Source organism: Crassostrea angulata, chromosome 10, assembly GCF_025612915.1.
Source record: "Crassostrea angulata isolate pt1a10 chromosome 10, ASM2561291v2, whole genome shotgun sequence".
In the NCBI taxonomy this organism is placed as follows: Eukaryota; Metazoa; Mollusca; class Bivalvia; order Ostreida; family Ostreidae; genus Magallana; species Magallana angulata.
Genome location: NC_069120.1, coordinates 33109158 through 33136064, shown reverse-complemented (window position 1 = coordinate 33136064; position 26907 = coordinate 33109158). Strand labels below are relative to the sequence as shown.

General features: G+C 35.2%; 2 protein-coding genes across 3 annotated transcripts; both read left to right on the top strand.

The window, feature by feature from the left end:
- The first annotated feature begins 42 nt into the window (after nt 1-42).
- LOC128165376 (AN1-type zinc finger protein 4-like) lies at nt 43-8696 on the top strand. Its single transcript, XM_052829842.1, has 7 exons — nt 43-411; nt 1294-1437; nt 1809-1998; nt 4363-4504; nt 4596-5606; nt 6039-6187; nt 6423-8696. The coding sequence occupies exons 1-7, from the start codon at nt 309-311 to the stop codon at nt 6556-6558; spliced, it is 1875 nt and encodes a 624-aa protein (XP_052685802.1). The 5' UTR covers nt 43-308; the 3' UTR covers nt 6559-8696.
- Nucleotides 8697-16021: 7325 nt separating this feature from the next.
- LOC128168033 (uncharacterized) lies at nt 16022-26403 on the top strand. Of its 2 annotated transcripts, none has more exons than XM_052834101.1 (11): nt 16022-16154; nt 17693-17767; nt 17989-18042; nt 18320-18404; nt 18577-18746; nt 23629-23734; nt 24566-24736; nt 24897-24932; nt 25026-25137; nt 25502-25588; nt 25972-26403. In XM_052834101.1, the coding sequence occupies exons 1-11, from the start codon at nt 16075-16077 to the stop codon at nt 26094-26096; spliced, it is 1101 nt and encodes a 366-aa protein (XP_052690061.1). In that variant the 5' UTR covers nt 16022-16074; the 3' UTR covers nt 26097-26403. The 2 variants fall into 2 exon arrangements, with proteins under 2 accessions (XP_052690061.1, XP_052690062.1); XM_052834102.1 differs by lacking the exon at nt 16022-16154 and adding an exon at nt 16704-16743.
- The last annotated feature ends 504 nt before the right edge of the window (nt 26404-26907 follow it).

Here is a 26907-nt window from a genome sequence, read left to right as displayed (position 1 = left end):
TACAACATACGGGCACTTAAAAAGACCTCGAATTCCTGTGTAGAAAATTTTGCCACCATCTTTGTGAATCATAGGGCAGTGTTTATGAGTTATATGGGAGTGACAATGCTTTGTTCTGTGATGAAATAAATAACGACATCTTGAGCGCTGAGGTACTGAGGGCTCTTGAAAGATGTTTAGTTAACAAAAATGGCAATTACTTGAATATAATTTGGAAAAGCAATCGTTGTTTTGGTCATTGAGGGTACCCATTTCTCCGGAGTCTGTGATATATCTTAGTTGTGTTGGGCCTCAGAAAATTAGCTGAAATGGAATTATACATTGAAACATTAACAGGAACCTTCTTTGAGCTGCGAGTGTCACCATTTGAAACGATTATGTCTGTAAAGGCAAAGATTCAAAGACTTGAAGGTAAAGCTGTGCCACTGGGACTATGTCAATAATGTCTAAGTACAAATTGATCAAACTTTTGCTTTCTATTATGTCAACAGGATGAAGTAGACCAAGTAAATAATTGAGATGTATGGAAAATTTAAGCTATTGTGAAAGCCCCATTGTGTGGTTAGGGAAAGTGTCCTTGACCCCTATACGAATACACAAAACTGGTCATTTAAAATGACTTTATCACACCTTCAAGTATAATGGGTTAAACACTTTACAGCACAGTATAATATATTGATGTAACAAAATACTAAATGAATAAATAAGATATTATACAGTAAACACTGTGAAGATTTAATACATGTATAAATGCCTCAACTTCGAAGTAAGACACAGGAACCTACAGTACTTATAAAATTGTATCCAAATTATAATTGCAAACCTTAATGATCATGGGACACAATGAAAGATTTGATATGAATTTGTTTTCAGTAAGTATTAAGTAAAGAAATAACTTCCTTTTTTTACACCCAACATTCCAATCTATTATTAAATCACAAAAATGCTAAATACTAAGTAATAGTAATAAAAGTAATTTAATATATATAGAAATAAAATGACACAAATACAAATAACCTTTATGCTGGTCTTTTAAATAACTTGGAAAAGAAAAGCAAATAAGTCCATTGTAGTGCTGGATGCATGTTATATAATTTTCTTTTAAAATTTTGCAGTTCTTGTAAAACAGAGCATATTACAACAATAATTATACTATGATTTTTATTTAATTTGTGTAATTATTTTTTTTTGGGGGGGGGGGGCATTCTGCTAGCTTTAATAGATCAAGTTTTAGTTCAACACAACAATTGAACACAAATGCATATATTTTTATATTTTATTTTTTCCTCCCAGGAATTCCAATAGGACAGCAGCATTTAATATGGCAGTCCATTGAGCTTGAGGATGATTACTGTCTTCATGACTACAGCATTCATGATGGTGCAACCTTAAAATTGGTCTTAGCCATGCGTGGGGGTCCAATTAATACCCGGAGAAGTAAGTTTCTCCAAATTGATCAAGGAAATTATTTCCATTATGCATATTTAATTATCACACAAAAGGTACAGACTACTAAAGGTGAAAGTTTTTTGTTCAGAATTTTTTAGTCAAAATCATCGCCATATGTATTGACCAAATCTTAAGAGTGTCGATATTGCAATCTTTGTCTCCATATAATTTTTGTCAAATCACATTGGTAAGGAATTGGCCCCAACAAAATTTCGTTTAAAGAAATAAATTTAAAAAAACTGCTTTAGAATAACTCTTGAATTTTTAGAGGAGTGAGAAAAATTCCTTGATGTTCCTTTTTTTTTTAAAGAAATTGAAAACAGAAAATATACATTATATGGAGCTTTTTTGTTTTATAGTTCCTATGGAAGATCCTACCCTCAGGGAAATGGCAGAATATGTTGAGGCAAACCGAGATGAAATTTGGGAGAAAATTCCTGGCAACCGGCAGGTCACATTACTGGTTTTCAGAGAAGGGGACCAGTTGAACTTTTTCCGAGTGGTTGATCGAGGGGATGGTACACTTACTCCCCTCTCCGAATCCTTGAGGTGAGGCTTTATTTGTGTTCATGTACATTTACAGAAATTGTCCATCAGCAGCAAAAACTATTTACTAGTGCAATTCAGGGGGTTCAAAGTTTGTGATGTGTGGGTTTTTTCCTTTCATCTTTGTGTCTTTCTCTTTTTATTTGTGACCTAATTTCACCACGAGCTTTTGTTTCATAAAGTAAACCACAACAGAGCTTTCAGTCAGGCCCAATCTAACACCATAGTACTTTTTTTTATTATAACTAGGGTACTTGTATAACATTTTGGGTTTTAGGTTTTTCATTAATGACAGTATCTAAGACTTCCATGAACATTACTTTAGAGTTCATGTTGCTTCTATGTTTTGTGTATTGTTATTAGGATTTTCACCTCATGTAAATGGGAGAATGCCTTTAGGGTGTCAGTAAAGATTTAAATTTAATATGAAAGTTCAGTGTGGGGGAAGAAAACTAGTCCTTCATTGAATATTGGTCTGTTGTTTTTCTTTTTCTGCCCTTGTTATTTATGTTTCATGTATGTTGTTTGTCTTGGGGAACTTTTAATCTGGATGTTGATCGAAGGTTCATGTCTTTATTTTATTTTTGAAATGTCAAAAATTGTATATATATCTTATATACAAGCAGTCAGGGTTGTCTCTAAAAATTGAAGTAGAAGGTGGAAATGAAAAAGTAGAGGGGGGGGGTCTGGGGGTCTTGCTTCTGGCTACAATGTGTTTGAAATGCAACAATAGCTGGGTAATTAAGGCATTTTAGGCGGGGAAATCCCCCGCCTCCCGGGTCTTAGAGACAACCCTGTCATCATGCATGAAGTCATAACCCCTAGGACAGTTAGTAACTTGCTTGGAGTTTTAGATTTGTTGGTTATGTTGCATTGTGTGGACATAGACTCAGTTAAGAGTCCTAGCTTTACATAGAGGTAACAAGAGACTATTATAAGATGTAGGGGGGGGGGGGGGGGGTGAGTAGTGAACCTGTACACCCATCAAACAGCGCACCAGTCAATGAAGGACAAATCCAAGACATGGATATTATGTAACTCCAAGAATGGAAATGTAGGCTAGTTCTGTCTGTAAACAAGATAATTACAGGGACTTTTGAAGACAGAACCATAGCCTATATATGTGATATCTTGAAATGATGGCAATAGACATGAAACTGTTACAAGCTTTAGCTAGAGATTGTTATGTATAATGTTTCAAATCTCACTGCAAGAATTCCTTATCTATAATTTGAATATTGTAACACATTAAACCTCAGTATGTGTATAACTCTAATTTGATCACCCAAAGTTTGTGTACAAATAATTAGAGCAAATTTTGTTCTTAATTTTTTTATGAAAAGATTTACAAATGAAAGCACTAGTATAGTTAGGCAATAAGAATATTTCTTTTATTAATTTTAGAAAAAAAACTGTTCAATTTGCACACCCGTCTGACAAGAAATGCTGGCTTTAGTTAATGGTTTAGGTGTGGGGATTACATAGATCGAGGCAAAACATATTATCAATAAACATTATTAACTTTTCTGTGGAGCAAAAAGTAGTACATTCATTTGACAGTCAACATATTTTCCCTGACAAAAGAACCATTCAAAAAGTCCGCATTGGCAGAGATACTAAAGCACGCACAATACCCAGGTACAAACAAAGCTGTAAGTGTGATCCCAGAACGGTCCCACACATAGGTTTACAGGTATATACCCACAGGTAGATTGACAGGCCAATTATTTAAATTAGCCAGTCAGAAGTAGGTCGTTACTTGCACAGCTCTGCTTAGCATAGATGTTGATTGAATGGGTTTAAAGCTCTGCGTGTGTTTTGTGCCAAACAGAAAATGTGAAGGATGATATGGAACAGGGCATTGTGAGAGGTTTACCTGTGTGTTAAGGGAAAAGACAGTGATAGTGATGGACAAGATTTCAGTCTGCTTGTAGAGTAAATTTGACTTAAAGGAATAAAATCACTTTTTAACGAAATGAAAATGAAAATGCCGCATGGAGCTGTCCCAATGTTGGTAAAAAAAATCAACATGTAGGTGGAATTATTTTTTTACATGAATAACTGTTATTCCTTCATATAAAAGGGTAGCAAAACAGTAAAGCTAAATTTTCCTTTTTCTATGAACTTGCTAAATAAAGCAAATACAAGTTAGTCAATTTGGGGTTACTGTTTACAATTTTTCCCTCATATTTCCGCCTAGTTGTGGGAATTTTCTGGAAGTTTTTAAAAAATAATATTGAAAAAATCTGTATCGTTTAGATTTTATCCTTCGTAGACAGATTTTAATGTTGTTATTTTAATATAAAGAATTAGTTATATCTAAATGATAAGGAATATGTCATGTTTTACTTGTCTCTCTGTTTCCAGTGGAGCCTCCATGTACAACTTTGACGACCAAGAGGAGGAAGAAGAGGCTCCTCCAAAGGAGAAACTGGAGGAGAATGAACAACTCAAGGAAAAGATGAAGCAGCTGCGTGGGAAAATGGAGAAACTGACTCTCACCAAAAAGGTCTGTACAGGACGCGTAGCTGTGCAAGAACTCAAATTACTTTTTTATCAGCAACATTTATAACTTGTTATCTTTTATTGACAAATTTCAGCCCAAGAAAAAAGTTCCCCGTCCACCATCTTCAGAACATTCCAGCTGTAGCCGCGGTGCTAGACGTCGACAGATCCCGGGCTCCGGGAGGACTCTAACTCACAACCTCAACAGAAACCTGTGTCTGCCACCGGTTGGCCATCATTCATCCTACTCGCCGGAGGAGCAGCCAGCAGCCATTGAAATCAGCAACAAGGATGAAATGATCTCTGGTGGTGTTATGAGTCAGAACATGGCTGCTAGCCTCAACCATAACCTAGGAAGTGGTCTGTTAAATTATAACGAACTTGAAACTACTTCTGATCACAATACAAGCCATAGTGCCAAATCAGCCCGAAGTCGAAGTCGCCAGATGATGGTGGAGAATACCGAACTCAGTGCAAGCCGACTAGGTATTTTGTCCAGTGTTAAGGAGGACAGTGCTATTGTACATGAATCTGAACTGGCTGCCGAGTGGAGGGAGGGAATGAAGATGACTAAGGGAGAGGATAGTGAGAATGTTAAAACTGATTTACTTGGTTCAAATACATGTACCCCATCCTCCAAGTTGAGAGACTTGCATAGACTAAGCAGTTTACAGGACACTGTCACCAAAAAGAAAGATGTAACTCTGGAAAACTACAAGGATACTCTTCAGCCTCCTTCTACTTCCAAATCGAAACAAAAAATGAAAGGAGATCTCACAATAGAAAACCTAAAGGAAGTCCTGGGTCGTCCCCCGACAACCTCCAAGGACGTGACCTTGGAGAGTCTCCAAGAATCCTTGGGGAGACCCACCACCTCATCTCGCTTCAAGGGCTTGGACCGAAGAAAGGAGTTCACCCTGGAAAGCCTGAGCACGAGCGAGGCTCGTGCTATGTCGGGACTATTGAGACAAGCATCCTTGGAAAAAATAGGATCTTCTCGTATTGGCAACTTTGCGCCCAGTGGTAGTAAATCACGCTTAGGAAATTATGCTCTCGGGAATACGAGTCAGGAAGGAAGAATTATTTCTCCGGAGGAACGATTATTGGTAGGTGTTTTGTGTGTTTTGATTAAGGTTGTGGACAAAAGCAATCATTCATTTGTAATTGTGATAGAGACATGAAATGTGAAAAGGAAAAAAGTGTCAAAAGAAACTGAATTCATGGGTGTTTGGAATGCAATAAAAAAAATATATGGTTGCTATAAATCATGAATTTGAATGAATGAAATGCTTTTGATTATAAAACTGGCTGCAAAACCTCTTAAAAACCCTTTTGCACACATTAAGTCTGCAGCCATGCTCTTTTTCAGTAACAGCATGTTTAAATTTGATGTATGCTATTAAAAGTTTTTTCTGTTTTGATTTTAATTTAATGTTAACCAATATGAATTTGAGATAATTTGTTTTCATGTTGTTTTTAAGTTGAATATAATTATAACTGGATAGTGCAGATTCCAAGTAGAGTATATTATCTTGTAGTCTGCCCATCTCCAGAGGGTAAATAGTCGTGATGGGAGAATGCTGTCACCCTCTCACCGACTGCCCCCAGTCAAGTCCAAAAAGAAGGCTACCAAGCGGTGCTTTGTTTGTGGCAAGAAAACAGGCCTTGCTACTAGCTATATGTGCAGGTACCGTAGTTTTTTTTTCAAACTTGTCTTACCATCAGTGGCAATTTGTTTTGAACAGGATCTTAATTTAATTGTGGATAGTTTGAATAAATTAACCGTGACAATCTTGTGTTGATGAATGATAATGTTAAAAAATAAACTATGCAATTCAGTATGTATACATGAATATGAATGCCTTATCAATACATGTAGTGTAAGTGAATGTATAGTAATTTTGAATCTTTTCATTATCTAGATGTGGAAACAATTTTTGTGCCTCGCATAGGTATGCCGAGTCTCACGATTGCACGTTTGATTATAAAACGGAAGGACGCAAGCTGTTGGAACAAAGTAATCCCGTTGTTAGTGCTCCTAAGTTACCCAAAATCTAACTCAGGAACCTGGCGCTAGGATAATGGCTGTGAACTGTGTGTCTGGGTGTTTTTGTGTGTGCTCTTTGTCCAGAAGAAAACTGTGAAATTCACATGATATTCTGTGTAGAATGTCATTAGGATTACTATTTTACATTAATATTGTTACTCTTTTTTTTTTATATATATGTATAAGTAGTTGAAGTGCATTTGATTCCATTTAACATCATAGTTTTATTATTTTTTTCTTGAGATATATTCATCAAATTTACTGGTTGTAATTTTTTTTTCAGTGCTAAGTTTATTAGTTTTTGGGGTTTCTGCATTTATACATTGCCTTATATGACTTTTTTATATGACTAATGTATTAAAAATTCTGTATTACTGGACCAAAGTTTGGACTGTCAGTTTCTGTATATTAAACATACGTCTGTATCTAGTGTAGAATCTATGGGCAATGTTCCTAATTGAAATTATGCAGTCAATTCTGAACAACAAAACTATTTCATATTGATTACACAGGTTAACAATGGCGGGTGCATGATTTATCTGTATTATTTAAAGTCACACTTTTTTAGGCTGGTTCATCTGAATTAGCCTCACCTTTTGGTTCCACTGTCAAATCTTATTTTTGTTTGTTCAATATTTGTGATTTTACTTTATCGTATGAGTATTGATTTGTAAAACTACTTCCCTTCTTGATAAGGAAAAACAAGTTTTATTTCTTAAGGTCTAGTCCAATCCGAGAATATGATGCTGAGTAAGTAAGGGAATGCCTTTGTTTATTGCACTCCAGATTTGTGATAAAAACATTTCCGGAAGTCTTTCATTTTGATAGTTTTTGAGTGGGGGTGCCATTTCCGTTTGATTTTTGCTTAGAATATCTGTCTGCCTATGTGTAACCTAATCATAGAGGGGTGCATCCAGTTTGTTAGATTTTTGCTCTCTGAATCGTCTTGAAATGCAAGCATTGAGTAAAAATGTTCAACTATTCTATGTAAACTATAATCTTCATTATACGAGCACTTGTTAATGACAATGACCTTTTGGTTTTCACTTCTGTTTTCAAAAGCAAGGATTATTCATTATTGCATATTTTTTTTCAAGTTTGGACATAAGATTCTACCATTATTTCAAGGTTTTTATTTGACCAAAATGAATCCTTTGGCAACTAAATGAGGAACAGGTTGTACAACCTAAATAGATAGAGCTGAGTACAGGGATAAGTATATTACTTGGTCAATTTCGACCTTGCACATCAAAAGAATTAAACAAGTTAATTCTGTTTGATCATTTGATGATGCAGGGATTAAATGTTTGATTAACCAATCAAATGATACTAACCCATCTCCCAGTAGCCCTATTTCCTGTGTGGTCCTAAATTGTCTCGTTTTACCCGATTACCCTTTTTTCGAAGTGAACCTACAACGGTAAAACATGTAGGTCTCATGAAAATAGACATAGACTTCTTAGCAAAATCAAAGTTCCGAGTCCATATCAAGAGTGGGGTTCTTTTCTGTTTCTTGTAGAGGGTATCCACATCTGTGATATACATTATGTTCTTATTTGAAGTATAACTTAAGCATTCTTGAGTATCTGAAAAGTATGAATTTCAAAAAAATTATTTTTTTTTCATTTAGATTTGAAAATTTCTGTTTCCATATTTTTATTCTGCTTTGTTCTACGTGGTATACTCCACCCTTGATCAGATACTGATTGTGGACTTTTTGAAATGCAAGAAGTGTGCAACAGCACTCACCTTAAGTCTATGTTTGTGAAGTGGTAACTATTTTGACCAAGTTTACGAGTTGCCTTGAAATGATCGTAGAATGTGAGAAACACAAATACTCAAAACATACATTTCTTCTCTTTACATTTTTATTACACCACATGTAATCATGGCATACCTTGTTATTTTGTATCTCCTAAATAAGGACTAGAAATTTTGTTCGACCAGTTTTCTGTTGATGGTATGTAGCTACGGAGAATGACGATTTACTTCCCATTTTACGGGAAGAATTTTGTTAGCACCAATGTTTATTAAATAACCATTTAATACATGTTTGTTTGTTTGCATATATTGTTATATGCATTTGGTGTATATTGTGCACAGTTAATGAGTGTGAATAATAATGAAAATAATAAAAACTTTCAAAGAATATTGATTTTACTTTTCAAACTGTAAAGCCACAAACACTCTGATGGCTTAATCCCTTTCCCCTCATGAAATTATTTCTATAATTCCTATAGCAAACCCATGAAAATTTATCCCCTTGAATTCGCCATTTCACAGTATTGATTGTCATTCAGAAAAGCCGGTGTTAGAAATCTCTTGGGCTTTCATGGGGTTGAGAAATTTGAGGTACACTGGGTTCTATTGTTTTGTAGATTTAAGAACCATTACCAGCCATTCTATTGGTTTTAGAATTGAGATAATATGCTCTAGTTTATCTACCTTACAAATGAATGTGATATTTACAAGGCTTAAAAATCAATCATCTGAACTATGGAAAGAAGAACAAATGTCCTGAACCAAGTCTTACAGATGCACAGAATTTGAAACTTCCGAAGAGAGTACATATATTTTTGCACTGATAGTGCATTTTCCTTATTTTTAGTTCCAGTTTTTATTAACACAAAAACAAATTGAAAAAAAACTGACAAATTCAAAATTTCATTACAAAAATAAAATGTATACACAACATCTGAAGCAAATAGTTTATATATTTGCGTGTACATGAATTTTACATCGATCTATATGGGAAATGGTATGAAGGGAGAAAACTCGTAACATTTTTTATAGGTCCTTGTTGAAACGTACTAGTATATAAAATGTATGCACTTGACATGTAATAAAGATTGCAGGAAAGTTGATCAACGGTATATTAATATTTTATTAAATTTTTATATTTCTTCTTCACGCTCTCACTTTTAGTTTATCTTTTACCGGACCGATCGGTCGAGTGCTGAATTTGTATGCTAGATGATCCGAGTTCGTATCTTTTAGCAAGCCAATCATTCTATTAGTGTCATGCAAAGTAAGAACTCATTACAAAAACATATATGTATTTATGCTCATCTATAATCTCATTTTGGAGGTCTTTAATAAATATGATATAATATAAAATCTGGAACAATACTGAAATGGACAGAGCTTATACTGTTATATTACTAATAATTCGGCAAAATTATTTTGGTAATATTTTGTCCCTCATTATATGTTTTGTAAGTCACGAAATTTTTCATTCAAACTGTAAAAAAAAAAATAAGCTTTGACTTAAATCCCCAATCGCATTTTTTAAAACTATTTTTTAAAATTAAAAAACAAAAGGGAGGTTAAATCAAATAAACAGAGGCCCATGGGCCCAAGAGATCACCTGGGAATTCTACACAGCTCTGTAATGGGTCCATAGAAATACATACTGGCCTATGGATTGTAAAGTTAGATGCAGTGTTTGAAAGATGTGTCGCTAGATTTGCAAATATATATACTGTATTCAGGCTACTGTACCATTTGAAAAACAGGGAGTGGAGGTAGGGGATGGCTTTGGAGTTGTTGTCGTGATAACTGTAGGAGCATCATCAAAACGATGAAATTATATGGGTGAGGTATGTAATTTCGGCTGCTATTCATATGCAAACAAATTGCATATAATTATGCAGTAGATTATTGTCATTCGAATAATCAAAACAAATCATAAAACTAGACCCGTAATGTACAAATTTTGTAGTTTTCACAATCATTGTCAAACTTTTCTCTTTAATTTCTGCATTTTAACATTTATTATTTTTTTTTATGTAGGAATACACTTGGAAAAAATTAAAACCTCTTCAGATAACGACCAACAATAAATTATGATATGTCCATGCCCTGTACACGATGTTCCGTTAGCACACTCTAGATCGTTTGAGACCATGCTATAATGCTGAGAAAATTAACTATTTAGAAATAAAACAAAGTACGAAGTATAAATGTATATTCTTGTAAATGTGCTATAGAGTACAGTTGTTCTATATTACACATTACTGACGCACGCCATCTTTATAAGTAAGCTGGGGATTTGACAGGCCTGTACGCTCTTGTACCACTACTATAGTATGGCGCGATCATAAGATAACACCTAGCTATTAAATGCATCTATAGCTATTTTCCCCAATTTGACGAATATGTGCGCTAATTTTCATAATTGCATGGTTTAAAAGCCATTAGTTGAAGCACAAAAGCAATGGAAGAAATCAATCAAGTGGTGTAAGGGAAGTAACTCTAAATCAATGAATTTTGTTACACTTTCGACGCGTTTTTTTTTTTCATTTTTCCAACTTTCTGTTACTTGTAAAATGCCTATATTTTCTTTATCTTTTGTTAAAATACTCTCAACTAAATATAGTTAGAACCTTTCTTTAATGTATATGTTACATTTAAAGATTTCTAAACTTAACCATATAATATATTATTCTTCATTGTTACAGTTGAGTTTAGAAAACTTTGATTTTAAACTTTTAATGTAACATACATAATTTTGAACCTCGGCTAATACAACGCAACATGATGTTTACGATATACTGAGTATTTGTTTTCTTTAAGATTTAGCAATAATTCAAAGTCTATCACCGGAAATGTACACGTCACCAATGCGCTGTATATTTCTTTCAGCTATCACTACTCGAGTTTACCTCCCAATCCCCAATTTCTGATGAGAACCCATTTATTAATATCTAATCGAATCAAACTGAGTTACCAGTGGTGCCCTTCTCCCCTAAAACTGTAAAAGTCAAACTCTTTCTGGCAAAGAAAATATAAATTTGCGAGTTTTAATTATCAACTTTTTGGAAACTCATGGGATTTTATTATTTTTTAAAGTTTAATCTTGAGACGATATGTATAACAACAGTCTAACTTCATCTTTACCCTTCAATATATCTATATAGAATCCTCAGACCCCTTGCCTAGAACTGCATGCGCCCACTCTAACTTCAAACCCTGGATCCGCCCCTTGTTTCTCTCTCTCTCTCTCTCTCTCTCTCTCTCTCTCTCTCTCTCTCTCTCTCAACAATTTTTAGATGTATAAATTTACAAATGCCGGTACCCTTGCTTCTCATCAAATTGTGTTTACACCTAGTATACTAGTATACTACTGTAAAAATCTATGGTTCCCGTTTCCTGACCAATTTTCAATCCCTTTCCGCGGATCATTGTAGAGATTAATCTCATAATTTTTGCAAGATTGCTTGCATTTTTTTCTAAAGATATTACCCTTATATTAGAACATAAACCACTTTTCCATCCAATCAACAGTCGCTAAATATTCTATTAAGTGATGGTTTTAATCATTAAGAATTTCGATTGACAGCTAAGAAAGCCGTAAACAATAGAGGGATATTGTCTGATTGGCGCAGAACTATTAATCAGCCTCTGAAAAAGTGGATTATGTTCTAAGTAAGTTAGATCATAGTAAGTAAACTTTACGCTTCGCTCCCTCCGCCCCCTTCATTACCGCGTCAATTATACGGTCACGATCATTTTGGTCAAATTTTATTTTTCTGTTTTTATTATCTAAAATGCTTTTGGAATGTAGTTCCAATGACCAAATGAAATTTGAGAGTCAGTAGAGAAGTTATAAGCAAGATACAGGGCTCACAATTTTGTGTCATGTAAACAAAGCTCGTGGCTGATTTTGTTGCTTAGCTCTATATACCGGTAAAAGTTTTTTTCAAGCTGGTTTTTCCATCTTCTTATTCATTTTAAGGATATAAAAAAAACAGATCTTAACGTTTATCACATTCATTTCAGGTCTAAAACTTGAATTTTCACCTCAACATTCAAAATGTAAGCAAAAATTTTGTTTACATAGCAAAGAATTGTAAGCTCTGCAACTCGCTTAAAACTCAATCAATGACACTCAAATTTTGGTTGCTTATTAAAAATGCCTTACTGAAGCACTGTAAACATTAAAATCAGGAAAACAATTTTTGACCAAAATCGTGACCATGCCCCTTTAATATGATCTAACTATTACTCTCTATTCTTAGATATGCTCATATATTAATTATTTTGCTTTCCTGACCTCTGTTCAATTCTCGAGCCTTTCCGACAAGCGGAAAAATGTAACGGATATAACAAATCTCCCTGTCTTGAATTTATATATTTCTGTCATTCGGCTTTTAACGCTATCATTTTGATTCGCGATTTACTATTGATAAACTAGCCTCCGCAAACCGAGGCTTTAAAGAAGAGACCCGGAGCCACATCGCTCACCTGAGAACCCTATTCAAATAATCAGCTTTATCTAGTTAAATAAAAAAACAGCTTGACAATTAAGTAGAGTACGTCGTGTTTGAAAAGATTTTCTAATTTTTCTCTGTATATTTTTATATAAAACAACATATTAATCGCCCTTTGTTGTATCAGTGATCGTTGTTTCAATGATATAAATTGAAAACTATTTCTAATTTTTAGTCGGGGAGAACTTATGCTAAATCCTCGGCGTCGGCGTTCAGACCTGGATAAAGTTTTTGGAGTAGGTCCTGTATCTTATTTATTACTTGTCATATCCTCACCAAACTTACATGGATGGTGAATATATCCTACTTATGGACGTAATAGACTTGGATGCTGAATCTAGGTCAGGAATTTCAGATGCTGAAGGAGGCTAAGGTTTTTGGAGCAGGTGCCCTTTTATATCCATACCCAATTTACTACTGTTCCTAACTTCACCAAACTTGCATGGCTGGCGTGTCCTATAATACTTATCCGCTTGACAGTTTTGAATGCTGAATCTGAGCCATATTTCAAATATTGAGCCAGATTTTGAATGAGGTTGGGTTTTTTTGGAGCTGTTTAAAGTTTTTGGAGCAGGTGTCCGCCCTTGATAGACAAATCTTGGTTATTATTGGTTCATTATTTACGTAATTTAGATGCATCTTGTGATACTGATCACTCCACAGGCATGAGTGCTGAATCTGAACCATAGGTTTGGGATGCTGGAGGAAATAAGTTTTTGGAGCAGGTCAGATGTTTATATAAATAATAGTACTAATTCAAACTTGCATGGTTGATTAACTATTCAAATGAACCACAAAGATAGCTTCAGATACAGCTAGTGATCTTGATATTTAGATGCATAGATAGGTTTAAGATTTTAGAACAACTCAAGTTGTATTAGGTTTTTGGGGCTGGTTATAAAATGAAGTGAATGCTATTCATGTCTTGTCAAAACATAAACAGTCAATAAAAATATGGATGTGTAAAAAGATGTATAATTGGATACAGAGCTTAATCTTGATTATCTTGATATCCCTCATTGTTTCACATTTCTACAACTGGTGAAAGTCACTGTTTACAGCCGCTTGCTAGACTCAATCGCTCGGTCGCCTCGCAGGTATAAAATCCGTCGCCGCTAGACCTACGCATGCGATCGAAACAGTGCAAGTGCACCAGGGGTATACACTGAAGGTAAAAAAAACCACAAATATTTTCCCTATTTATTCTAATAGTGTAAAAATTCAACCCAAACTGTGGTCCCACCTAACCCCTGGGGTCGTGTTTTTAACAAATTTGAATCTATCGTGGAATACTAGTGCTTCCAAGCAAGTTTTAGCTTTAGAGGAATATTTTCTTCTTTTTTTTTTAAATAGAAACCAAATTTCAACTATTTTTAATAACTGTATAAAAAGAAATGTTTGCCCTATCTTACTTTCGCATCTTTCGTTCTGGTTGTAAACGGGTAAAATAAATACAATTTGATAATTACTGTGTTATTAAAAAAAGGATCAATCATAAATTTCATTGTGTTTGCTATTCCAAACCGGGGTACACCCGATTGCAAATTAGAAAGGCGAGAAAAAATACGAGGCGAAAATAATCATGTACATGTATACAGTATCTCATCATGAAAGAGGACATGACTCTTAATTCTAACAAACTTGAATCTCCCTCAACTCAGAATGCTTTGCGTCAAGATTGGTTAACTAGCCCAGCGGTCCTGAAGCAGAAGAAAAAAATGAGAAAACACTGCCACAACGGAAACATCTCAGCCTTTGGCTCAGGTGAGCTAAATACTATAGAAATATACCCTTTTGAAAAAAAAAAAGCAGCAAATGACTTTCTGTCTTTTTTTACCAACATATCGAAACTATCTTGCTAAAAAAGTTATTTTGTATCTCATTATACTTAATTGTAAGATTTACTTTTTCCATAGGGAGCACTAGTATTAAGTCATTGATTTTGATTAGTTTAAAAACCGGATTTATCATATGAAACCATTCATACCAGTATGAATTGCAATCCGTTTTCATTTCTATATATATAGAAGAGGCACTTTTCTATCCTATTAGTTTAATAACAAGGGTCCAAGTGGCTTCATAGTTCACTTGAAAAAGATAACAACACTGAAAATCCATCAATAAACATAATTTACAAATCTTATGCCTTGTCTCCCATTCGCCCCGCCTCCGATTCTGACCCACAGGAGATGTAAAACGCAGTGAACTTCACTTAGAATTTGGTATATTAAAGCTGCTCCTGTCTATGTTCATGATTTTATAACATTCGGTTCTGAGAGGAATTGTTATTTGATTGTTGATTTCATAAGAACTTTGAACCCCTGTTACAGGCACGTAGCATCGTTTTTGAAAGGGGGGGGGGGGGGGCAGACTCATCCAAAAAATCTTGACAAGCAAAAAAAAAAAACAAAAACAAAAAAAGTTACTTTCGAAAATCCTGAAAATCCTAATCCGTGTGGGGGTGGGGGCAGCAAGTATTCCTTTAACTTTAATTTAACTCTTCATTTCTTTATTTTCAAATCAATTTTTTACATGGTCCCGTAAAGGGGGGGGGGGGGACTCCATGTTCATTCAATTTTTTGTATGTGAATTTAAGAAAAAATTTTGCTGGCCCTCCCTGATGCTACGTGTCTGCTGTTAGCACCCCTTCCCGACTCGTGCGATCAATCAGTCATGATCCCACGGGTCGGGGAAGGGATGCTAACTCTAAGTTTGCCATATATCGGATCGCTCATATTAAAGTTGATGTATTACAGTCTATTTGGTTCTTGGAAAGATTTTCAAAACTTCCCACCAAATCTTCACTGTTTCCTAATTATCTCCCTTTTTAACTTTTAGGATGCTTTTCGCCAAGATTAGTTGAAACTGCGCAATGGCTTAGTAGTTCTGGAGAAGAAAGAAGCCCAATTTTCACTCTAAGACTTACAGAAGTAACTATCCTAAGACCTTTGAGAAGAGGGTAAGATAAAAAAAAGTTTTCGACAACGACAGACAACGGTACCTTTAGGCTCATGTGCGCTATAGTATAATAAGTGTAGGAGTTTTGTTATAACTCCTTTTTTTTTAAACTTCAGTAATGTATTACAAATGGACACTAATTTCCAATCTAAAAACTGCAATATCAGTTATCTATCTTTGAAGCCCATTTTGATAAATTGCCACAAGTATACATATGTGTCCATTTGGGTCCGTTTGGGTAAATTGACAAAACCGGAAGTGGCAAACAGAGGCAATTCGATTCCTAGGCTAACAAGCATGTCTTCAAATGGAGCCGGAGAACTCCTGGATGGCGATGGTCCCGACAGGAAAAAAATTAAAACATCAGAATGCGTTAGGTTAGTGATTTATACTACACATTACTGTTCTAATCTGACCAAATCCTTACACTATTTTATTTTGTATAGTAACAAAGATCCAGTTACTTTGTTTATCTATGCTACTTTTCGTTTACCGATTTGCGTAAAAAATGTCTTAACCGTCTTTATTTTCCACCTTGACTATAAACACTACCCTTTAACATACAGTGAAGAGTTGATTATCAACAGGATAGCGCTTGGGACTCTAGACCTCTGTGCAGTGGCGGCTTAATCTAATTCTAAATATAGCAATATGGGACACCGTTAGCCCATTGGTTATGGAGTAAACTATTCCATTTACAAACACGTCACAGGTAGACGTGTAACATTAAAGGATGCCGAAAAGCGTCAGCTTAAGTTATAAGGCAGAGAACATAGTGATGAACTCGTTTATTGTTCTGGATTAAATATAAAGACTAGCATTTGGGACGAATTCTCACTTTCAAAGTTTATACAAATACGTGGCAATTTTGTCCACCCCTCAGAAATGAGACGGACTGATCTATGGTGGTATATTTATACACAGGTTTATTAGATATACACTCTCTCAGTGACCAAACATGGCAAGGTACACATGTAGATATTTTTTGCAAATGTCAATGTGAACATTAATTTGCCTGCAATTTTTTACTATGTTATAATTTTGCACTTTTTCATCTCAACTTTTTATCATTTACATACTTAATGTACTAAAACTAAGGAAAAAATTAGATATTTTTTCTTTAATTATAAGTGTACATGTACTTTAAGAAAGTAATACATGTATTTAGCTTTCAGTGTTTTTAAAAAAACATTCATTAATATGAATGAACATAAGGAGAAAATTTAGGATAATTGGACAAATGTACATAATAGCACAAATTTACAGGGTGTATAACTTACAGCAGTCTTGCTGCAGAATGTAGTGACATGCAATCATATGTACATGTATAGTATAAGTGTGACTGCCACATATTATCATGATCATTGTACTCGTACTTGAAAATGATGTTTTCAAGTTGAATCTGAACTAGTTTATAGGGTTTATTTACTTTTCTTGGCAGGTATAGATAGCATGCATATTATCTGTAGTGTAGTTTGTAAAATTTTGTGACTGTTGGACATTTATTGATAGGATGAATTATATGTCAATGTAATTTCAGTAAATCTATGAGTTTAACAGTGTAACTCCGTATTTGGCTTCTTTTTTTAAATATACAGTGTTACTCCAAACTAATAAATTTTTTTTTTCTGTGATAGTAGTAATATTCTCTTAACAATTAATAACTCTTCATCATTGTGCAATTATTGGATTTGAGCATGCAGACTTTCTATCAATGTATGTTGAAAAAAAAATCACTTTGAATTTTATGCTAGAATATTAAACTATATAATGTTTAATATATAAAAGAGAATAATTTGTTTTGACCTGTTAGCCTAATGAAGGGTGGTTGTAATTAACAAAATTTCAGGTTTGCTGATAGTGACATGATGTTAACAATACAATACACAAATACATGTGTTTTTTCCATTGACAGGGAAGGTATACTCCTGGGATATGGTAACCCTCTGTTGGATATTTCTGTGACTGGAACACAGGAATTCCTGGACAAGTAAGCCTCGCCCTCTAAAACACTTGATCTTTACAAAGACACTGTTGATATTATTTATTAATATCAGTTCACAAAGTGTCTTTTTGATGTAACAAATAACAACAGAAAAATTTCCTTTCTTTCTTCTCATTCACTTTTTCATCTTTTTAAGTATCACAATTTTTGTAACACCATTAAAACACTTCTTCAAAATATATAAGGATATGCATTGACTTTTAAAGGTATGGTCTGGAGAGGGATAATGCCATCCTTGCAGAAGACAAGCACAAACCAATGTGAGTAAATTGTATATGTATATTTATTAATTAGAGACTTCAAGTCTCTCATCTACCCCCCCCCCCCCCCCCACTCTATCCATCCCCCCTCCATCCCTGCCCCTTTCAATCTAATCTTGACAGAAAAAACAAGAACTATTCTCAAAATGTTTGTTTGTTATACGGAAAACAAATAATATTGAAATAAAAGGAAACCTAATTAATGGATTTATCATAAAAATTTAAACTACAAACAGTTTTATGTTGATTATTTGTACATACGGTACATCTTTAACAGGTATAAGGATATGGTGGACACATTTGGAGACAAAGTGGAATATGTGCCTGGTGGTGCCACTCTAAATGCAATTAAAGTTGCACAGGTATGTGAATGTGAAGGTGTTATCTATGCACTGTGAATACAAAAAACGAATTGTTTAACATTTAAAGTAAAATGATTTTTAAAAATTGGTAAAATCTAAACTGTGTTATTTAGTTCACAATAAAAAAAAAATATGTAATAGTTAGCTAGATATTTTTTTACCTTGACTGCAGTGGTTGTCTGGAGTTCCCAATGCCACAACATTTTTTGGTTGCATCAACAAAGATGAGTTTGGGAAAATCATGGAGAACAAAGCCAGGGAGGCCGGGGTCAACACAAAGTTCCAGTATACTGACAAAGAACCAACAGGGACGTGTGCTGTCATTGTCACAGAAAAATACAGGTATGCTGTCATAGTCACAGAAAAATAGTTGTGCTGTCATAGTCACAGAAATATACAGGTGTTCTGTCATAGTCACAGAAAAATACAGGTATGCTGTCATGTTCACAGAAAAATACAGGTATGTTACATAGTCACAGAAAAATACAGGTAATGTACAAACTTTTTTTGAGACATGAAAACAAAGATCATGGTTTGAAAACATGCAGTTGTTTATAGATGTAAATATATGGACATGACTGACATGATTTCCTCCAACAAATTTATGAAGGAGCAAATTGGAAAATGGCACAAATTATTTATGAGAAGAAATCAGCAATTTGTACCACGATGAGTACATGATTGCAGACTTGACCATGGGTTTCTGACAACAGAAAAACTTATGAAAATTGAGAGTTACACTTCATGGTTGTCATACCGGTGTCATATAATATTTTGATACCGCGAAATATTGAAACAGGTGTCATATAATATTTTGATACCGCGAAATATTGAACCCGGGTTCAATATATTATGCGATATTATGAACCCGGGTTCAAAATATCGCTGCGATATATTGAACCCCCCCATAGAATATTGAACCCCGGGTTCAAAATATTATGGCCGCGATATTTTGAAACCCTATCGAATTTTCATTGCTCTTGGAGAGGGGGTTCAAAATATTATGGCTGCGATATATTGAACCCCCTACTGTTTCCAATTTCCTTTGGAGAGGGGGTTCAAAATATTATGGCTGCGATATTTTGAATCCCCTACTTATTTCCAATTCCCATTGGAGATGGGGTTCAAAATATTATGGCTGCGATATTTTGAACCCCCTACTTATTTCCAATTCCCATTGGAGAGGGGGTTTAAAATATTATGGCTGCGATATTTTGAATCCCCCTCTATTTTTTTTTCCTATTGGAGAGGGGGTTCAAAATATTATGGCTGTGATATTTTGAACCCCCTACATATTTCCAATTCCCATTGGAGAGGGGGTTCAAAATATTATGGCTGCGATATTTTGACCCCCCCACCTATTTCCAATTCCCATTGGAGAGGGGGTTCAAAATATTATGGCCGCGATACTTTGAATCCCCCTCTATTTTTTTTTGCTTTTGGAGAGGGGGTTCAAAATATCATGGCTGCGATATTTTGAACCCCCTACTTATTTCCAATTCCCATTGGAGAAAGGGGTTCAAAATATTATGGCTGCGATATTTTGAACCCCATACCTATTTCCAATTTCCTTTGGAGAGGGGGTTCAAAATATTATGGCTGCGATATTTTGAATCCCCTACTTATTTCCAATTCCCATTGGAGAGGGGGTTCAAAATATTATGGCTGCGATATTTTGAATCCCCTACTTATTTCCAATTCCCATTGGAGAAGGGGTTCAAAATATTATGGCTGCGATATTTTGAATCCCCTACCTATTTCCAATTCCCATTGGAGATGGGGTTCGAAATATTATGGCCGCGATATTTTGAATCCCCCTCTATTTTTTTTTCCTATTGGAGAGGGGGTTCAAAATATTATGGCTGCGATATTTTGAACCCCCTACTTATTTCCAATTCCCATTGGAGAGGGGGTTCAAAATATCATGGCTGCGATATTTTGAATCCCCCTCTATTTTTTTTTGCTTTTGGAGAGGGGGTTCAAAATATAATTGTTTCCAATTCCCTTTGGAGAGGGGGTTCAAAATATTATGGCTGTGATATTTTGAACCCCCTCCATTTTTTATTGCTACATGTATTGGAGAGGGGGTTCAAAATATTATGGCTGCGATATTTTGACCCCCCTACCTATTTCCAATTCCCATTGGAGAGGGGGTTCAAAATAATATGGCCGCGATTTTTTGAATCCCCCTCTATTTTTTTTTGCTATTGGAGAGGGGGTTCAAAATATTATGGCAGCGATATTTTGAATCCCCCTCTATTTTTTATTGCTATTGGAGAGGGGGTTCAAAATATTATTGTTTCCAATTCCCTTTGGAGAGGGGGTTCAAAATATTATGGCTGCGATATATTGAACCCCCTACTTAATTCCAATTCCCTTTGGAGAGTGGGTTCAAAATATTATGGCCGCGATATTTTAAATCCCCCTCCATTTTTTATTGCTATTGGAGAGGGGGTTCAAAATATTATGGCTGCGATATATTGACCCCCCTACTTATTTCCAATTCCCTTTGGAGAGGGGGTTCAAAATATTATGGCTGCGATATTTTGAACCCCCCTCAATTTTTCATTGCTATTGGAGAGGGGGTTCAAAATATTATGACTGCGATATATTGGAGAGGGGGTTCAAAATATTATGGCCGCGACATTTTGAACCCCCCTCTATTTTTTATTGCTATTAGAGAAGGGGTTCAAAATATTATGGCTGCGATATATTGAACCCCTACTTATTTCCAATTCCCATTGGAGAGGGGGTTCATAATATTATGGCTGCGATATATTGAAAACCCTTCTTATCATGGTACTCTTCCAAGTCCATGGCCGATGCGGTCACAAATGAATTGATCAGTAGAAACTCACAATTCCCAAATTGTATTACATAACAGGGATATTTTACAGGCTGATGTCAGTTAATAAGGGAGCCAATTAATGTTTACCTAGCTACCACCGGTGTGTATACACAGTACACATGTGTTAGCCCCCTTTTCTCCCACCTGGGGACTACCATTTAGAGTAACCTCCAAGGATACCCTATTTTCTTGGTAACAAAAAGAATCACAAAAAACAATATGATTTTCATTCATAATATGTTTTATTACGGACTGACAATAAAAGCACAATTATACCCCCCCTTCCATCTACCCCCTCCCCCCCCCCCCCCCAAAAAAATAATTTGAATTCTGTATATGCATGAAGAAAAGATTTGGGGGGGGGGGGGGGGGTCAAAAGCAATAAAAGAAGGGTGGCATTATTATTTATAATTAAATTTCACAGCAATTAAATTTTGAAACCCCTAGATCTCCAATAGCCAGTGATAAGAAGGGTTTTCAATATATCGCAGCCATAAAATTATGAACCCCCTCTCCAATGGGAATTGAAATAGGTATGGGGTTCAAAATATCGCTGCAATAATATTTTGAAACCCCTCTCTAATGGAAATTGGAAATAGGTTGGGGGTTCAATATATCGCGGCCATAATATTTTGAACCCCCTCTCAAATAGCAATGAAAAATAGAGGGGGGTTCAAAATATCGCGGCCATAATATTGTGAACCCCCTATCCAATGGGAATTGGAAATAGGTAGGGGGTTCAATATATCGCAGCCATAATATTTTGAACCCCCTCTCCAATACCAATGCAAAATAGAAGGGGGTTCAAAATATCGCGGCCATAATATTTTGAACCCCCTCTCCAATAGGAATTTGAGAAAAATAGGGGGTTCAAAATATCGCGGCCATAATATTTTGACCCCCCCCCCCCCCCCCCCCCCCCCCCAATAGGAATTGTAGAAAAATGGGGGGTTCAATATATCGCGGCCATAATATTTTGAACCCCCTCTCCAATAGCAATGAAGAATAGAGGGGGGTTCAAAATATCGCGGCCATAATATTTTGAACCCCCTCTCCAAAGGGAATTGAAAAATATATAGGGGGTTCAAGATATCGCAGCCATAACATTTTGAACCCCCTATCCAAAAGCAATGAATAATGGAGGGGGGTTCAAAATATGGCAGCCATAATATTTTGAACCCCCTCTCCAATAGGAATTTGAGAAAAATAGGGGGTTCAATATATCGCGGCCATAATATTTTGAACCCCCCCCCCCCCCCCCCCCCCCAATAGGAATTGTAGAAAAATGGGGGGTTCAATATATCGCGGCCATAATATTTTGAATCCCCTCTCCAATGGGAATTGGAAAATATGTAGGGGGTTCAATATATCGCAGCCATAACATTTTGAACCCCCTATCCAAAATCAATGAAAAATGGAGGGGGGTTCAAAATATCGCAGCCATAATATTTTGAATCCCCTCTCCAATAGGAATTTGAGAAAAATAGGGGGTTCAATATATCGCGGCCATAATATTTTGAACCCCCCCTCCAATACCAATGAAATATAGAGGGGGGTTCAAAATGTCGCGGCCATAATATTTTGAACCCCCTCTCCAATAGGAATTGGAAAAAGGTTGGGGGTTCAATATATCGCGGCCATAATATTTTGAACCCCCTCTCCAATAGGAATTGGAAAAAGATTGGGGGTTCAAAATATCGCGGCCATAATATTTTGAACCCCCTCTCCAATACCAATGAAAAATAGAGGGGGGTTCAAAATATCGCGGCCATAATATTTTGAACCCCCTCTCCAATAGGAATTGGAAAAAGGTTGGGGGTTCAATATATCGCAGCCATAATATTTTGAACCCCCTCTCCAATACCAATGAAAAATAGAGGGGGGTTCAAAATATCGCGGCCATAATATTTTGAACCCCCTCTCTAATGGGAATTGGAAATAAGTAGGGGGTTCAATATATCGCAGCCATAATATTTTGAACCCCCTCTCCAATAACAATGAAAAATAGAGGGGGGTTCAAAATATCGCGGCCATAAGATATTGAACCCGGGTTCAATATTTTATGGTGGGGTTCAATATATCGCAGCGATATTTTGAACCCGGGTTCAATATATCGCGGGGTTCAAAATATTATATGACACCGGTACTTCTATTTTCCATTTTTGATTAGTTATGAACTGATCATTTTAAGTGTGATTTGATTTCAGATACTAGTAGTCACTTTATACTTCATTATGTATCAACAATTTTAGATATTTAAAATCGGTATTTTCTATGTCTTAAAATATAGGTACATGGCCATATAATTGAAAAAATAAATGACAGAATGATTTATTATGCCTGATTAAATGATTCTTTTGTTATAATATTAATTAGGTCAATGTGTGCCAATTTAGCAGCAGCCAACTGTTTTACTGAGGAACATCTAGAGACCCCGGAAAATTGGAAACTTGTGGAGAAGGCCCAGTATTACTATATTGCTGTAAGTTCACCTTATAAAGCTGTGAGCACAAATTACCAGGTATTTTTAGCAAAATCCTATGTTGTGGAATTTTGGAGATGACAATTATCTGGTAATTTAATGGTATTTGATGGGAAATTAAGTACTGAGTAAATGCATTTTCTTTTTTCAACATTCATATGAAGGATAGCTCTAACTTCTAAATAATCTTTCTCACCAACTTGATTTGTTAATTTTAATTTTTTGATTAATCAATTCCTGACATTGATTTGTTAAGTAATGCTCAAAACCAGTGAGCAAATTATTTTTAACTCAAATAAGGATATGGTACTTAAAATCAAAACAAATAGCCCTGAAATTTAATTGAAGTATATGTTTAATTAAGAAATAATCTTGTGAAAAATTAAAGTCAAGTGACCTATTTCCATTTCTCAAAAAACAATCTTTTATTGACCAAGTGTAGTGAAGAGAAAACATGAACAATGTAAATTGCATAACATCTTCATAATGCACAAAGCCAAGGGTTGTCAGTTCACTCTGCTCTTGTATAACCCTGACCAATTCCAATCAGATGAAGTGATGATACATAATGTTAGATCAAAGGCTGCGGTCAAGCTTAGGTGTGATAGCATCAAGTCTGTTAAATGCTTCATTGATATAATATACCAGAGGAGGAGAAATGCTCTTATGCAAGTCACAATATTTGTTGTAAAAAAAGAGACATACAGTACATATTTTTGCAATGAGACATGCCAAGTGTCATGTGTTATCCAGATGAATTACTTTGCTACAGGAGAGTGTTGTACCCTCTACACTGAGTACTTACTTGAAGGATGTCCTCTATTTTTATAGGGTTTCCCTCTGACTGTCAGTCCCTCCACAGTGATCAGAATAGCCAAGCATGCCCAGGAGTCTGGTAAAGTGTTCACCATGAACCTCTCTGCTCCCTTCCTGTGCCAGTTCTTCAAGGAACCCATGCTGAAGACACTGCCTTATGTCGACATCTTGTTTGGAAATGAAACAGTATGTGGTACCAACAATTTTTATTTGGATGGGGCTATTTTTTTAAGACCACATTTTTCTTTGATTTCTGGTACATGTGTTTATATTGCTTTGTGCATTGTATTTTGCTTATGTAATTCAATATAAGACTTACCAGGGTTTTTTTTTTTTTACATTTTAGGAAGCAGAAACATTTGCCAAAGAAAATAACTTTGGTGTAAGTACATATAGGTGCTGTATTGTGTAAAAGAAAATGAAACTTGTGGTGAAAAGGAATGAAGCTATCTTAGCTTATTTTCTTTTATTTCAGACAACAGACATTGCAGAAATAGCATTAAAGATAGCTGAGCTTCCCAAGGAAGACAACAAACCAAGGACTGTAGTTATAACTCAGGGCAGCAATCCAACCGTTGTAGCAAAGGGTTAGTTATTAGGAAATTCTAGTTCATACTTCTTTTCTGAAACGTCAAAAGTATGATAATAGAATTTATTTTATATAAGCTTATATTTTTATATGAATACCTTTATTTCAAAATACACGTATGCACAGAGCAAGACGCATTCCTCAATTTGTGTAATTCTTTAATCTGCGCTTCTCTGCAGGGTAAGACAGAAAACTGAAAATGCTTGTAATAGACATTAAGATAAATCTAACAAAGTCCATAACGAAACAAGCTTGATTTAATCAACCTCAGATGCTATTTTTAAAATTTGTATATATTTGTGAGATAATACCATGGTAGACTGATGCTTTGTTAACACAGATGACTTTTGTTTATTTACTAGATGGTAAGACGACAGAGTATCCTGTGATCCCGATCGCTGACAAGGACATCATAGATACCAATGGAGCCGGTGATGCTTTTGTAGGAGGTGAGAAAGTTCTCAGATTGTTCTTGGTGGGTTATCAATATTATGGAGACTACCGGTACATAGTGCTCTGAATTTGAATGGTGAGATAACCAAGCACAGGTGTAGGAAATTATGGTGTAGATTTTAAGTTCTGAACAGCAAATTCAAATTGGTCTCTATATTTACCACTTGAATCAAATATTATATTTACATGATTAGGTTTAATAAGTTAAGCCTTATAATACATAATTCTATTGTTAATTTTTTTTTTAAAGTAAATATCTAGGAACATAGCTAGCTGCTAGCATCTTGGACACAACCTGTATAATACCTGGTGTTTGAAATGTGACTGTGCATGGTTAAATGCAAAAAATATTTCTTAAATTTTGTTCTTCTGTGTGTAGGTTTCTTGGCCCAGTTGATCCAAGGCAAGCCTGTGGAGGAGTGTGTTAAGTGTGGAAACTATGCAGCCAATCTAATCATCCAGCGCTCGGGCTGCACATATCCCGAGACGCCCGACTACAAGTGATCATATGTCAGTGATGTCCACATATATGGTTGTGTTCAAATACTGAGATCAATTCTTGTTCAACAACAACAAAACTACACTCTCTGTCAGGTTTTGTTGTTCTTTCTAAGTAAGGGTATTATTATTCATTCCTTATTACAATGAATATACACGCCATTGCATATACATTGTACATGTATTATAATTTTACAGGCTGATAATCGTATTGTTATTAGTTATTACCTCATCTACTTGTGTACATTTTCTTATACATGTTATGCAACATCTTTTGTAATAAACATGTACATGATTAAAAGATTAAAACTTCGTGCATATTTGAATTTTTTCTCTAAATACCAGTATGTCCTGCCTATTTTAAGTTCAAATGATTATTGGTCAAATAATATCCTGTATGATAATTCATTCGGAATTTTTATTTGAAATGTCATCAGATTTTAATACTATAGTACAGTATCCACAATAGCCTAGGGTTGATAGAGCTTTGGGCTGAGACAACTTAAAGGAAATGAGATAGACATCTGCAAACACTGAGAATTCCACAAAAATTTACAAAGAATCCCCTTATTCAACAAAGTGTAAAGCTTCAATAGTGACTGACCATAGACCTGTCAGTCGTCTGTACTTATGTTAGGAGCTGGGGGTTTCTTGTTGTAAGAAACGGAACTACTATTGGCCAGATTCTACTTATGTGTATTTTAAAGGAACACTATGTTAAATATTTGAACCAGTGATGTCCTGAAACCTTGTCAAGTTAACAATATGTAAGTACGTTTATGTGTACAACCCTAGAATACTGCCAGTGCGTTACACA